Source organism: Crocodylus porosus, unplaced genomic scaffold, assembly GCF_001723895.1.
Source record: "Crocodylus porosus isolate Cpor-Errol unplaced genomic scaffold, CroPor_comp1, whole genome shotgun sequence".
Taxonomy (NCBI): domain Eukaryota; kingdom Metazoa; phylum Chordata; order Crocodylia; family Crocodylidae; genus Crocodylus; species Crocodylus porosus.
The window spans coordinates 7,685,370-7,696,930 of record NW_017728916.1 but is presented as its reverse complement, the minus strand read 5'-3'; the positions used below and the strand labels follow the sequence as shown (position 1 = coordinate 7,696,930).

The following is an 11,561-nucleotide window of genomic DNA, read 5'->3' as shown; positions in this document are numbered from 1 at the left end:
CGGGGTCATCTGACCCCGGTGCTCTTTCCTGCCAAGGCAGGGGGTCGGACTAGATGATCTACCTAGGGCCCTTCCGACTCTAGCTACTATGAAACTATCACAGGGGTTGAAGGCCTGTGGAGGGGATGGAGACGTGTGCATCCCTGGGGAGCGGGACAAGCTGCTGTGTGCACAGCCCAGCATCTCCCACTCCTGCCACCCACGTCTGCAGCCCCCCACCTCCTCCCCATAGGCCTGGTCCCCCAGCGAGGAGGGGCTCGGTGGGAAAGCTGATGCAGCCCTAGGAAGCTTCCTGCAGGACACGGAGCTACCAAATCCCCGTGGCCTTGCCTGGCCTGCTCCCAGCCTCCCCAGCCCATAGCTATTGCACTGCAAGGCCTAACCCCATTACAGGGGACAACAACACTTGTTGTGGGGCTCTTTTTGGGGGGGCTACCACTACTAAGTGCACAGGAGGCCCAGCCCTATGATACCTTAAAGTGAATGGGAAGCCTCTGCTGTCACGCAGCGTTAATTGATGCCAGTCCCACACTTACAGAGTGGGAGCAAAACTCCCCCCTGGTGCAATCCCCAGGGCCCAGCATTTGCGTGCCAGGCAGGTGCCACGGGAAATGCACACGTGCGTATGCCTAAGCTAGACATTTTTGTGCCCCCCATCCTCCTGTCCGCCTCCGGCCATGAAGAAGTCTCTTGAAGCCCAAAATAGGAGGAATGATGCCCAGCATTTTAGGTCATCGCCCAACAGGCAGGGAATGGGTGCGTCATCGGGCCTGAAAGTTTAACTGCTTTCCTGAAACTTAACGTTCGATATTTCATTAGGACCTGCTGCCATCTGTTAAACAGCATCGAGGAGAATTCGGCGACACTTTAAATGAAGCTGTGAGAAGATGCATTTATTTTCGATGTAGCCAAGCAGCTGTTTGATGATGAATTCATGAACTATGAGGATTTAAAAAAAATAAAATAAATAAAAAACACTAATAATCAAACTTTAGCAAAAACAATGCAGCGGCAGTTCATTGCTGGCTCAAAATTGCAGGCGACGGAACGAGTGTGGGAACTGGAAGATAACGACCGGAATTTAAAAACAATAATGATAATGAGAGCAAAGCCGCAGCGCGGCAGGACGAGCGATGCTGCCATGGTGATGACTCTGTGCATAAAGTGCAGGTACCCGGAGACAAAGGTTATGGCACGGCGGTGGGATTGCCGAGCCGTCGGCTCCGCTGCTCCACGGCGGCCATGTCTCCGCTGGTCCTTCCAGGGTGTCTGCCTGGATGTCTTTGGTGGGGAGGGGGGCGAAGGTCTGGACTCCTGCTGATGCCTGGTCCCAGCCGCCCATGGGGTTGTGGTCACGCAGGCTGGAGGTGCTCCACATCATTAAGTGACTTGACTGTGGCCACCTAGAGAGTCAGTGGCAGAGCAAAGATCTGACCCCCTGGCTGCCCTAACGCCACATCATCCTTCCCCTCATTTTTGGCTTAGGAGAGAACGGGCTGATTTCTGGGCCTCTCAAAGGGAGCAGTCGAAAAGCCCGGAGGAAAGCTGCCGGCACAGAGATCCTGGGTGTTGGCACTTGCGTTTTGGGACCCCAAAACAAGCCGTTGGGAAGCAGTGAGATTTTCACCCTGGCAGAGTGACACCCACGAAGCTCCTGAGAGCTCGAAGTGCCCCGGTCCTGTCCGTCCGCTCTGGGTCACTCGGCCTTGACCACTGCCGCCTCCTGGTCCCTCTCTGCTTCCTCCTTCCACCTGGCCTTCTTCTCCTGGTTCATCCTCACCAGCGTGTTATCATTTTTGGAGGCCTGGGAAAACACAAAGTGAAAGGCCACCTGCCCCAGAGCATTTCCCCAGGCAAGGGCACCCCCCTTCTGCCCTGTCTCTGCTCCTCTTGATATTACCCGGGGAAAGACGCGAGTGGAAATGCATCCCCGGGCCTCACCGGAGCCTCCAGCCAAGGACCGGCGGCAGGGGGGTCGGGGCGAGCCCCCAGGCAAAGGTCCCGCCACGCTGTTTTTGGCTGGCTCCAGCACCATCGTCCCACCATTGCTCAGGTCATTCCCTGGGGGTCTAGAGCTGGCTGAGAGGGCCAAATGAAGAAGCAAAGTAAAAGAAAAGGACCAACTGGATCCCACCCGAGCCTGGCCCAATCGATCCCAGTCACGGGGGGTCGACCCCTTTTCCCCTTTGCAACAGGCCGTCCCGGAGCTAGAGACAACTGCAGGTGCTGGCGGCACCGCGATGGGCTACGGCCAAGTCAGTCCAAAGGGAAACCGTGCAGCGAGGCCTGGCCGTGGAAGCGCCCCAAGCAAGCATCGAGCGACAAGACGCTTGCAACAGAGCGAGTGACTGAAGGCAGCGCGTGACCCCTGCGTGCTCAAAACCGTCTCAGCAGCGCATGGAGGAGGACAGGATCGTGCCCGCCCGGGTACCGGTGGGATCGAGCGCCTCACCCAGGAAGGGAGAGGAACACTTACGTGTTTGCCAGAGATGGCCACGGCGAAGCAGCACAGCAGCGTCAGCGCCATCATGACGTACGACGCCCGGATCCTCACTGTGCTCTTGGCTGCGTTGATGGCCTCAGGCCTGCAGCAGAGCAGAGTTGTACGACGGCGTGAACCGGAGCAACGATTTCGGCAGGGCCGGGGGGGGGCCGGGCTGGTCTCAGTGGGGGCAGATGACAGAGCAAGGAGCAATGGGCTCACATTGCAGAGGTTGGATATTGGGAAAAACTCTCTCACTAAAACACTGGAACAGGTTACCCAGGGTGTGGTGTCTACACATGCTGATTTAGGTGCGTTAACCATTTTTAAAGGCAGGTGAAGGGTGCAGGTCTTCACGTGCACACCCTTAATGCACCTTAAAATGGCGATTTTAGGCTGTTCGTGCCTAAAGTTGAGACCTGGTCTCAAATTTAGGCATGAATAGCTCAAGTGCCTTAATGCACGTGCAGACAAGCTAAGGCACATTAACCCCGCGCATGCCAACTGACTCGGGACTAACCTGAGTTCCAAGTCGGTCTGCACACTATGTTAATGTGCATTAGCACATGCATAAGTAGACGCACACCTAAATCACCTTAATACACATTAGGCAAATGCAGCATTAAGTTTAGGCACACCGTATAGACATGCCCCCAGAGAGGTGGTGCAGTCTCCATCCTTGGAGGTTTTGAAGCCCCAGGTAGACAAAGCCTTGGCTGGGGTGATGTAGTTGGGGCTGGTGCTGCTTGGAGCAGGGGGTTGGACTGGATGCGACTCCTGAGGTCCCTTCCACCCATATTTTCTATGATTTTATGATGCCATGAATACAAGAGGGTGCCTCAAGCCCTGCCTGGACTTTTCCAAGGGCAGGTACCAGATCCTTCTATTTTCTCTGAAGTGATCTGCTTATTGAGAGACAATTTCCTGTAGCCTGTGCATACCCAAGCGTGGCTGGAAGACAGCCCGCACGAGCTTTGGGCTTTGCCACGAGTGCCCATCTGCACTGAGCGCCGGCAGGGTTTCACGTGCAAGGACAGACCGTGGGGTCCCGACACGGCCTGCCCGCAGCATTCGTGGACAAAGCTCCTGCGGGGTGAGCCCACGGGCCCCTTCTCCACCCCTGTCTCACACCCGGGGATGTGGCAAACCGTTGAACGTGCCAGGCAGGGACTGGCTCTGGTCACTGCCCGCCCCTCTACGGAGAGTCATTAAGAGGGGGCAGGTACCTGCCTCCTTCCTACAGCCCCCCAGGCTCTGCTGGAGACCCTTCCTCTCATTAACATTGCTGGAAAGCCTCCAGGAAAATCCCTGGTCCTGGCACCTCTAGTCCATGGGTAATTGAGGTGTCCTTCACACACTGGCAGCTTTTCCCATTCACTTTCCTGCTAAACCCACAGACGGCTCCTAATTTTGGCCATTTCAAGCAGCCCAGGCTCAGGGGTTGCAGAAGGAGTAGGTTTTTTTGGAGATGTCATCACAGCGCCGAATGTCCCCAGCCCGGCTGGCGAGGCCTGCGCGGTTCTGCAAATAGCTGAGGGCGTTTGCATGATTATCGTTTTGCTGCAACCAGCCCTTCACACGTCACCTTAATACATTATATCATATCCAGTCCTGGCTTTAATGCCTTCTGTAGGGGGGGAGCGTTCATTAGAGACCCCGTGTTTAATTAACACTGACATGTTAAAAGTCAGGAAGTATTAAAGTCTCTAAAGACGGTGATTTGATCCTTGGGGAATAAAGCTTGAACAAGGGAAATGAGACCACGTGAACTTGCATGATGGAAACACCCTTCAGAGGACTTTGCTCCCAATTTTCTGTTAGATTTCCTGCGACCTTTTTAAGAGCGAATTCAGAAGAACCAGTTAACTATAGGAAGCCCAAACTGGACAGTGGTGGGCAGCTCAACGCCTTGCCAACTCAGAAGACTTTTGTTTCACAAAAGGCTTGTCAGCTTCTGAAATTCTTCCTTTCAAAAACAACCGAATCCAATTTACTTCCCAGAGCTGGCAAAAAATACATAAATAAATAAATAGCTAAAGTTTCCAAATGTATCCGGATTATTTTTGGACGTAGTGAACGGCAGTGCGCCCACACATTTCATTCCCTGTCACACAGCCTGGTGGTAGCATTCGAACAAGAGCACGCACCATTCGGATGCGTTTTTGCAGCTGATGGGGAGAGGAAAGTTTAAAGCTGAGCTTTTTTGGATACATCAGGTACGGAGATTTTTATCGTCCCCAGAAAACAGGCCTACTTACGACACAAGCTCTGGGATGTCCTCCTCTTTCTTAAACCGCCCTGCCCACATCAGTGCCTTTTTCTCGAATCCCGTAGGCTGCCGTTCGTTTTTCAAGGCGCTGTGACCTGGGGGGATGCAACAAGAGAGCTGTGAGTCGCGCTGCTTGAGCGCCAGGAGCGGGGAAAGCATCGTCCTGAAAGCTCGGAGCAGCATTTCTCATTCTCCAGGAGACTCACCCTAATCTACAAGCCTGCTTGCTAATAAATAAGGTCCACAGGCACGAGACATTAACCCCACGTGGCATCCGTGTGCACAGCACAGTGGGTCTACACCCCTGGTCCTGCTAAACCACTGCCAAATGGGGGGGGGACCATAGGCAGCGCAGACAGATGTTACAGAAAATGCTTTGTCTTGAAACAGCCTCCTCTGACCCGTCACGTAACGAGGAGTCTGACTGGCATCTGAGCGGCCATTTTTGAAGCTGTCTGCAGCTGTGCACTTGTGTCTGGTCGCAGCTACAAACTGCTTTCTGTGGCCAGATCAGGCAATAATTGTCACTGCTGCCTGCGCTCCTGGAGAGGCTGCCACCAGGATGGCCACAGCTGGGTCTGGTTCGGCCGGGTCACGGGGAACAAACCCTCAAGATGTATATGGTGCGGACACGGGCTGTGGCCTCAGGGTTTGGCTAGGTCAGAGTGACCTTCAGGCAAAGGCCAGATCCGGGTCCCGATGCAAGGGCGAGTGCTCGCGCTCACCCAGCCGCGCCGAGAGACAGCTTGGCAGTGGACACGGGTGCACAGCGAGGAAGCCCCCCGGCAAATACGGTGCCAGCAGGTCTCTTCGCTTTCCTGCATGCAGCATTTACGAGGTGGGGCTGTCCCCCCGCTCCCGCTCAGGGCTCAGGGGCCCCAAATGCAGCCCAAGTCGTTCGCCTCGCTTCCTCGGGAGCAATTTGCAACCATTTGATCTGGCAGAAACGGAACAAGCTCAGACGTGCCAGGCACAGACGGTCTCCCCCAGCCAGCACAGCTGCTGCCTCAGTTTCCCCCCTTTGCCCATGTTATCCCTGTTTCTGAGCAGCAAGGCCTCCCTTCTCCGCTCGGCCGCAAGGCCCCGATCCCGCTAGCTCGTCTTGCCCTGCACGGAGCCGAAGGGGAAGGGGGAGGAAGGGAAAGTGGCCGTTTCTTGTAAACCCTCTTCCCCTTCCTCGCGCAGCGAAGCGTGGATGGCAGCGCGCCTACCCACCTGGAGCAGCGGTGTGGAGGGGAGCGCCCTTCCCATCCTTTGCAATGTCACAAAATGCTCTTCTTGCCTGGGGTGCCCTCGGCGCCTCCTTGAAGCACAGAGAGCCCCGGGCCAGGCTCGTCCTCCGCAGGCCGGCGACGAGAGCCTTGCCGCCCAGAGCCCTTCCCAGCATGGCGCGCACGGTGCTGTACTGTCCACGCGCCCGCCTCTGCCCTGCTTCAGCGACCGGGCACCGCGGACCCAGTGTGCTTGCAGGAGACGTATGTGATCCTCCGAGGGTATTTACACAGCCGGGCTGGTTCACGTCAGCACACCTTATCATCTTGCGGCTGCACGCTCGCACCGCCCTCGGATTTCCTGAGTCACGGTGACTCGTTAAGTCTCTTCCCCGGCTCTGCCAGGAGACACACCTCTGCATAACGAGGGCAACGGCCAAACTGCGGTTGCCTGCGTCCAAGCTGCGGCCTGCTGAGGGTCTGCGACGTCACGAAGCTGCCAGCGTTGCAAAGGTGCGACGTTTCTCCGAGTCTTCCCCTGAAGCGAGCAATACCCCAAGGAGCAGCACATCAAATCCACAGCCACGGCACTGACCACGAACGGCAATCGGGGCTAGCAGCAATGGTACCCAAAAAACTTCTCCCCCCAAAAAAAGGAGTTAAAACGTGACAAGGCCAGTCTGCAGGAGCCATTCACAACCGTCCTCAGCTGCCCACACGTTACGTGAAAAAGCAAGCGAGTTAAATCAGCTTCCCCTACAAGCACAGGGGTATTCTGCGTCGCTGGCATCGGCTGGGGGAGAAAGCCTGTCGTGATGTGTTCCTGGTACCGAACCCGGGTGGAAGTCACGTTGCTCAGTACTTCCCAGGTACAACAACCAAAGCAAATGATTAACCAGGCAGGTCTGCAGCGCAGATTTATCACAGCCCAAGCTTTCCCGGGGCACTCTCGAGGGAAGCAACGAGGCAGGGGGTTATTTCTGCCTCCTGAATTATGTGCTTTGCATCTCGTGACGCACCCCAAAGTTCAGACCTCCTCTACCACCGCTGCACCCCGCGTGCCCCGCCATGCGCTGCGGCCCTGCCTCCTGTTAGCCAGCCGGTGGATATTTCAAGAGCCACCCAGCAAACAGGGGTCTGTGAGATAGATGCTTGGCTGGACTCGGGACCAAACTGTTCTGCTAGAATCTGCATTTTCCAGCTGAAAAATTGTCCCCCTGGAAATGCTGTCGCCAGCTCTCGCCCTGATCGCTGACTGACCCATGAATTACAACTTGGAAACAAGTCTATTTGTTGCATCTGAGGGTAGATGCCAGCAGCCTCCATCCACGCTGTGCCGGCTCGGCAGGGCTAAGGGGACGAAAATATAATATACTCATTTATGTCAAAGACACTGGATGCAGAAGGGCAGCTGGTCCCACGAGGAAGAGTTTCCATTTGAGATAATCGCATTTCAGAGCAGGGCAGCACTTTTAAGATTGGAAGTCAGCAAAGCAGAGAAAGCCTGCGAGGACTAACATTAATTTTGCTAAAACACTGCTTTATGTACTATTTGGCAGCAAGTGGAAGGGTCAGTCTGACGTGGCTCTAACCTCAAGGGAAAGGAGTTGGTCTCTTCCAAAATCAAACCCCATGATGCCAGAAAAGTCCTGCCGATGCCCATCCTACCGGCTCTTAAATCATACAGTACTAAGTTACACTATTAAGTTATCATGCACAACGATATCGTTCTACTGACTTGATGTTTTCCCTCCTGGATTTTGCACAACGTTAATGGCTCAGGAAATGCAAATGCAAAATGCATTTCCTATCTGAAATGTTGGGTTATTTACTGTGTTGATACTTAGGAGGCTCTAAAGCTGATTTACATCCAGGAAGAAAATCCTCATTCAAAAGGGAAGAGACTTTTGCCAAAGGGAAAATGTTAAGAACCATTTAATGCTATCAAACGTCACATTGCCGAAGACAATCAAAGCTGTATGGGGCAGGGGACGGGAGGACGGCGATAGGACGCAGAACGCGATGTTGGCAAGGATGCTCTTTGAGGAGCCAGGCGATGAAAGATGAGAGGCAGATGGAATAAGCTGAATCACTTGAGCTATTCATCTCTTGGCCCCAAGGAAAAATCCTCTGCTGTTTATAGAGATGTTTTATGTCTCGGAGAACATGGAATTATTGATACTGAGGACAAAAAAACTTGTGGCGATGACGACTTTGTTTTTCCTCCGCGATGGAAGCCGCACAATGCACCCAGACATAACACAACGTGTTTAGCTTAATTTGCTTGTAATTCAGCAAAGCAAATTAGATCCATTTTCAGATTAGGAACCTACACAGAAAATGAATGGCAGCTCGCGCTTCCAGCTGCAAACTCCGCTGCAAACTAGACCTGCAAAGAAGCGGCGATCAGCGAACAAGGCACCGCAGGGTGGGGAGCGCCGCGCAGTTGGAGGGGAAGGGGGCACAGAAGAGGGGAAGGGGCCAGGCTAGAGGTTTATAGGTAGGTCGTGGCTTCAGGGACTCTTCGGGGCTCATTTAGCCTGCCCTCCTGTACGGGAGGCTGGAGATGATGGGCTGTGACGTACCAAACCAATGCTGCTGTAATGGTCTATTAGAGTGCCCCCAGATCCAGGGAGGCCATGTAGGCGGACAGCAGCCTTGCCGTCCCCGGGGCCGCCGGCGCGGTGCAGAAGGGACCGAGCGAGCAAGGCCCCTGTGGCCGCAGGGCATCGCCCAGCGAGCGGTGGCCAGATGCTCTCAGCAGACGAGTGACATCCAGGCTGCAGAGGAAGGCAAATCACCCCCTGGGTGCCTGCCAGCCCAGCCCAGCCCAGCCCAGCCCGGCTATCGGCAGGGCCCTGAGCATGCAAACGAGACACCCACGAGCCTGCGCGTCTCTGCATCCCTCCGCGTGCTCACTCAGCCCTCGCCTGTGCTTCCTTCAGCTGCATTTAAATCCAGGTGCAGCCCCGGTTTCTCCTGCAGAAAACTCCTGGGAGCTCAAATTGCTCAGCTCTCGAGCATGTGTTTGCTGCGGGGCAAGTCTCCTCGCTGCCCCTCCTCGTCTCCCTATCTGGGTGCTCCCGGCTGTGCGCCCTGCCGCCCTCCCTGAGCTCATGCCGGTGGGAAGCCGGCTACCAGCTCAGCACCAGCAAGACAGGCCCGGCGATCGGGCTGGAGTTTGCGAGGGTGGCGACAGCTCCCCACCCTCACATTGCATCCCAGACCCCCTTCCCCAGTTGTCTCGGGGCGGTCCTTGCTCCGGCCAGGCAGTGCTGCAGGCAAGCAACCCGGTATTGACCCTTCTCTGCAGCACAGCAGGGGAAAATCTCCCTGGACCGGGAAGAGCAGCAACAGCCTCACATGCACGCTCTGGCTCTGAAGGCAGCAAGGCTTTTATATGCGCTTTGCTCTGAACCATCAACCCACCTGTCCAGGCTCAGCCTATTGGAGCGAACATTTGCTGGGGAAGCTGCCCCCACAGCGCTGAATCATCTGCATCACGCCCTGAATGTTTGCAAGCAAAATATGCATGCATTTTCCCCAACAACTTCCTCTTTAAAGCCATATCACACCCACTGAGCCTATATTAAAGTTGCTTCCAGCATCTGCCACTGGGAAACCACAGTCCCTTGGCTTGAAAAGCTGGGGCACCGTGTCTGCGGCAGCCGAGTCCAAGAGAGCTAAAGTCCGTGGGCGCGCGCAGAACATGTGGCACAGCTGAGCTCTGTCCCAATCCCAATCCTAATCCCACTGAACTCAAATAGCAAAGCACCCTGGCCCTGAGTGAGCCGCGGCGCCAGGCCCCAGGGAGGGCCCGGATGATGGGCGACGCTGCCCGCCTGCTTGGACTCACACAGTGACTGACTGGCAAGCAGCAGGCAGCAGCCGCGATGCCTTTCGCCCCTGCCTGCCCCTTGCACATTCAAGTACAACTCCATGCTCTCTGGAAGGTCCTGCGCGGTGGTGCACGGCGAGCCAAGCCCCATCCCTGGCACCAGCATCCTGGACCCAAACTCTTTGCAGGCTGCGGCAGCCAGGAAAACAACTGCTTTGCAAACTAAACTTTGCAAGCGCTTGCTAATCCTCCTGACGGGGGTGGAGGGGGGAGCAATTAGCACAGGTAGCCAAAGCAAGGCCAAACCGGGTTATAAGGGAGTGGGTGTGTTTGCTTATGAAAGGGAAGTAAATGGTGGTATCTGAGAAGCACGTTCAGCTGCTCGGCGTTTCTCTCCTTTCCATGCCTTGGGGTTAATGATGCGCATTCATATGGATGTTGTGCCCCAGACAGCGCAGGGGCACGGGGGGATGGAGACTTAGGATGCACACACACCTTCACCGTGCTGTTAGACACCGGTGCCTCTGGCGCACACCCGGCGTGCACACGCGCCCCCGCATACAGCCCCCGGCGGGCCCGAAGCCCCCCGACCTGTGGCAGGGTAGGGGCTGCCGTCCCCTGCTCCGTTCTCCTTGCCGTGACCAGCCTGTTGCTGGACGCAGCCGCTTCATCTCAGTCAGCCTAGCTCCTTTTCTTGCATTTGTTGTTTCAGGAAAAAGGGGCCTCAGGAGAACAGATTTCTATCTGGCAACAAACAGCACTTAAACCACACCAGATTATTGCTACTCTCTCTACTGGAAAAGAATTTGATATCAAATCATTATAGGCCTCAGCATCAAACTGATTTGCAGGAGTCGTGGTTCCTGTTAATTAGCTCCTGCTAAGGGTACTAATTAGATCCTTTCCCCGGTTTCTAACTCTGTCCTGTTCACCTGCTTTTAAAATAAATTCTTGCTGAGTTGAGGCCGCAAGCACAACTGACAAGCTGTTAGCAAAGCAAGCTGCTGACGTGTGCAGAGCGCGCAGAACCTAATGTCTTTGCTTCCTGGCTTTCCTACCCATTGCAATTAAAGCTGTTGCATATGAGAGTTGTGCTGACATCGAGAAAGCTGAGAGTGTCTTAAAATGAGCTCTCTCAGCCTCAGTCTAATTAGATGCAGACCAGGGCTGTAACCTAGCTTCTTAGCAGAGGTTAATAAACAGCCCTGGATGGGTGTGTGGCTTACAGTATTGTGAGCTCCTTTGCAGATATGGTGCTAGAGATCATAGAATAGAAAATGAGGGTTGGAAGGGACCTTGGGAGTCATCTAGTCCACCCCCCTGCTCAGGACCAGCCCCAGCTACATCATCCCAGCCAAGGCCTTGTCTACCCGGGGCTTAAACACCGGTTGCTGCTCTCTAAGGGTGCGTCTACACATGCATTAAAGCGCTTAAGCTAATGTACATTAAACCTAGTACCTCCATTGTAAGGTACTAGGAAAATGCACATTAGCCTGTCTTAATGCTCGTTAACTAAAGAGCATGATTTTTAAGTGATGCTTAATGTGCATTAGCCTATTTTAATGTGCATTAGCCAGATAACATGTTTTTTTAACGACACTTTAATGCACATTAAAATAGGATACTGCACATTAAAGTGCACATGTAGACGCGCTCCTCCCTGGGGGCATCATGGAGCACAGTGAAGCCAAACAGTGCATCTCTAACCATCTGCCTTGCCCTGCAAGCCTCCGGCTGTCTCTGCACTTCCAGAGAAGCGGT

At 54.6% G+C, this 11,561-nt stretch overlaps 1 protein-coding gene across 1 annotated transcript; it reads right to left on the bottom strand.

The window, feature by feature from the left end:
* Nucleotides 1-872: 872 nt before the first annotated feature.
* On the bottom strand, nt 873-6,382 carry LOC109310983 (protein FAM162B-like). The gene is made up of 4 exons (XM_019536376.1): nt 5,967-6,382; nt 4,741-4,846; nt 2,477-2,585; nt 873-1,804 (listed from the first exon to the last, which is right to left on the bottom strand). Exons 1-4 carry the CDS (start codon nt 6,286-6,288, stop codon nt 1,697-1,699), a joined length of 645 nt encoding a protein of 214 aa, XP_019391921.1. The 5' UTR covers nt 6,289-6,382; the 3' UTR covers nt 873-1,696.
* Nucleotides 6,383-11,561: the final 5,179 nt, after the last annotated feature.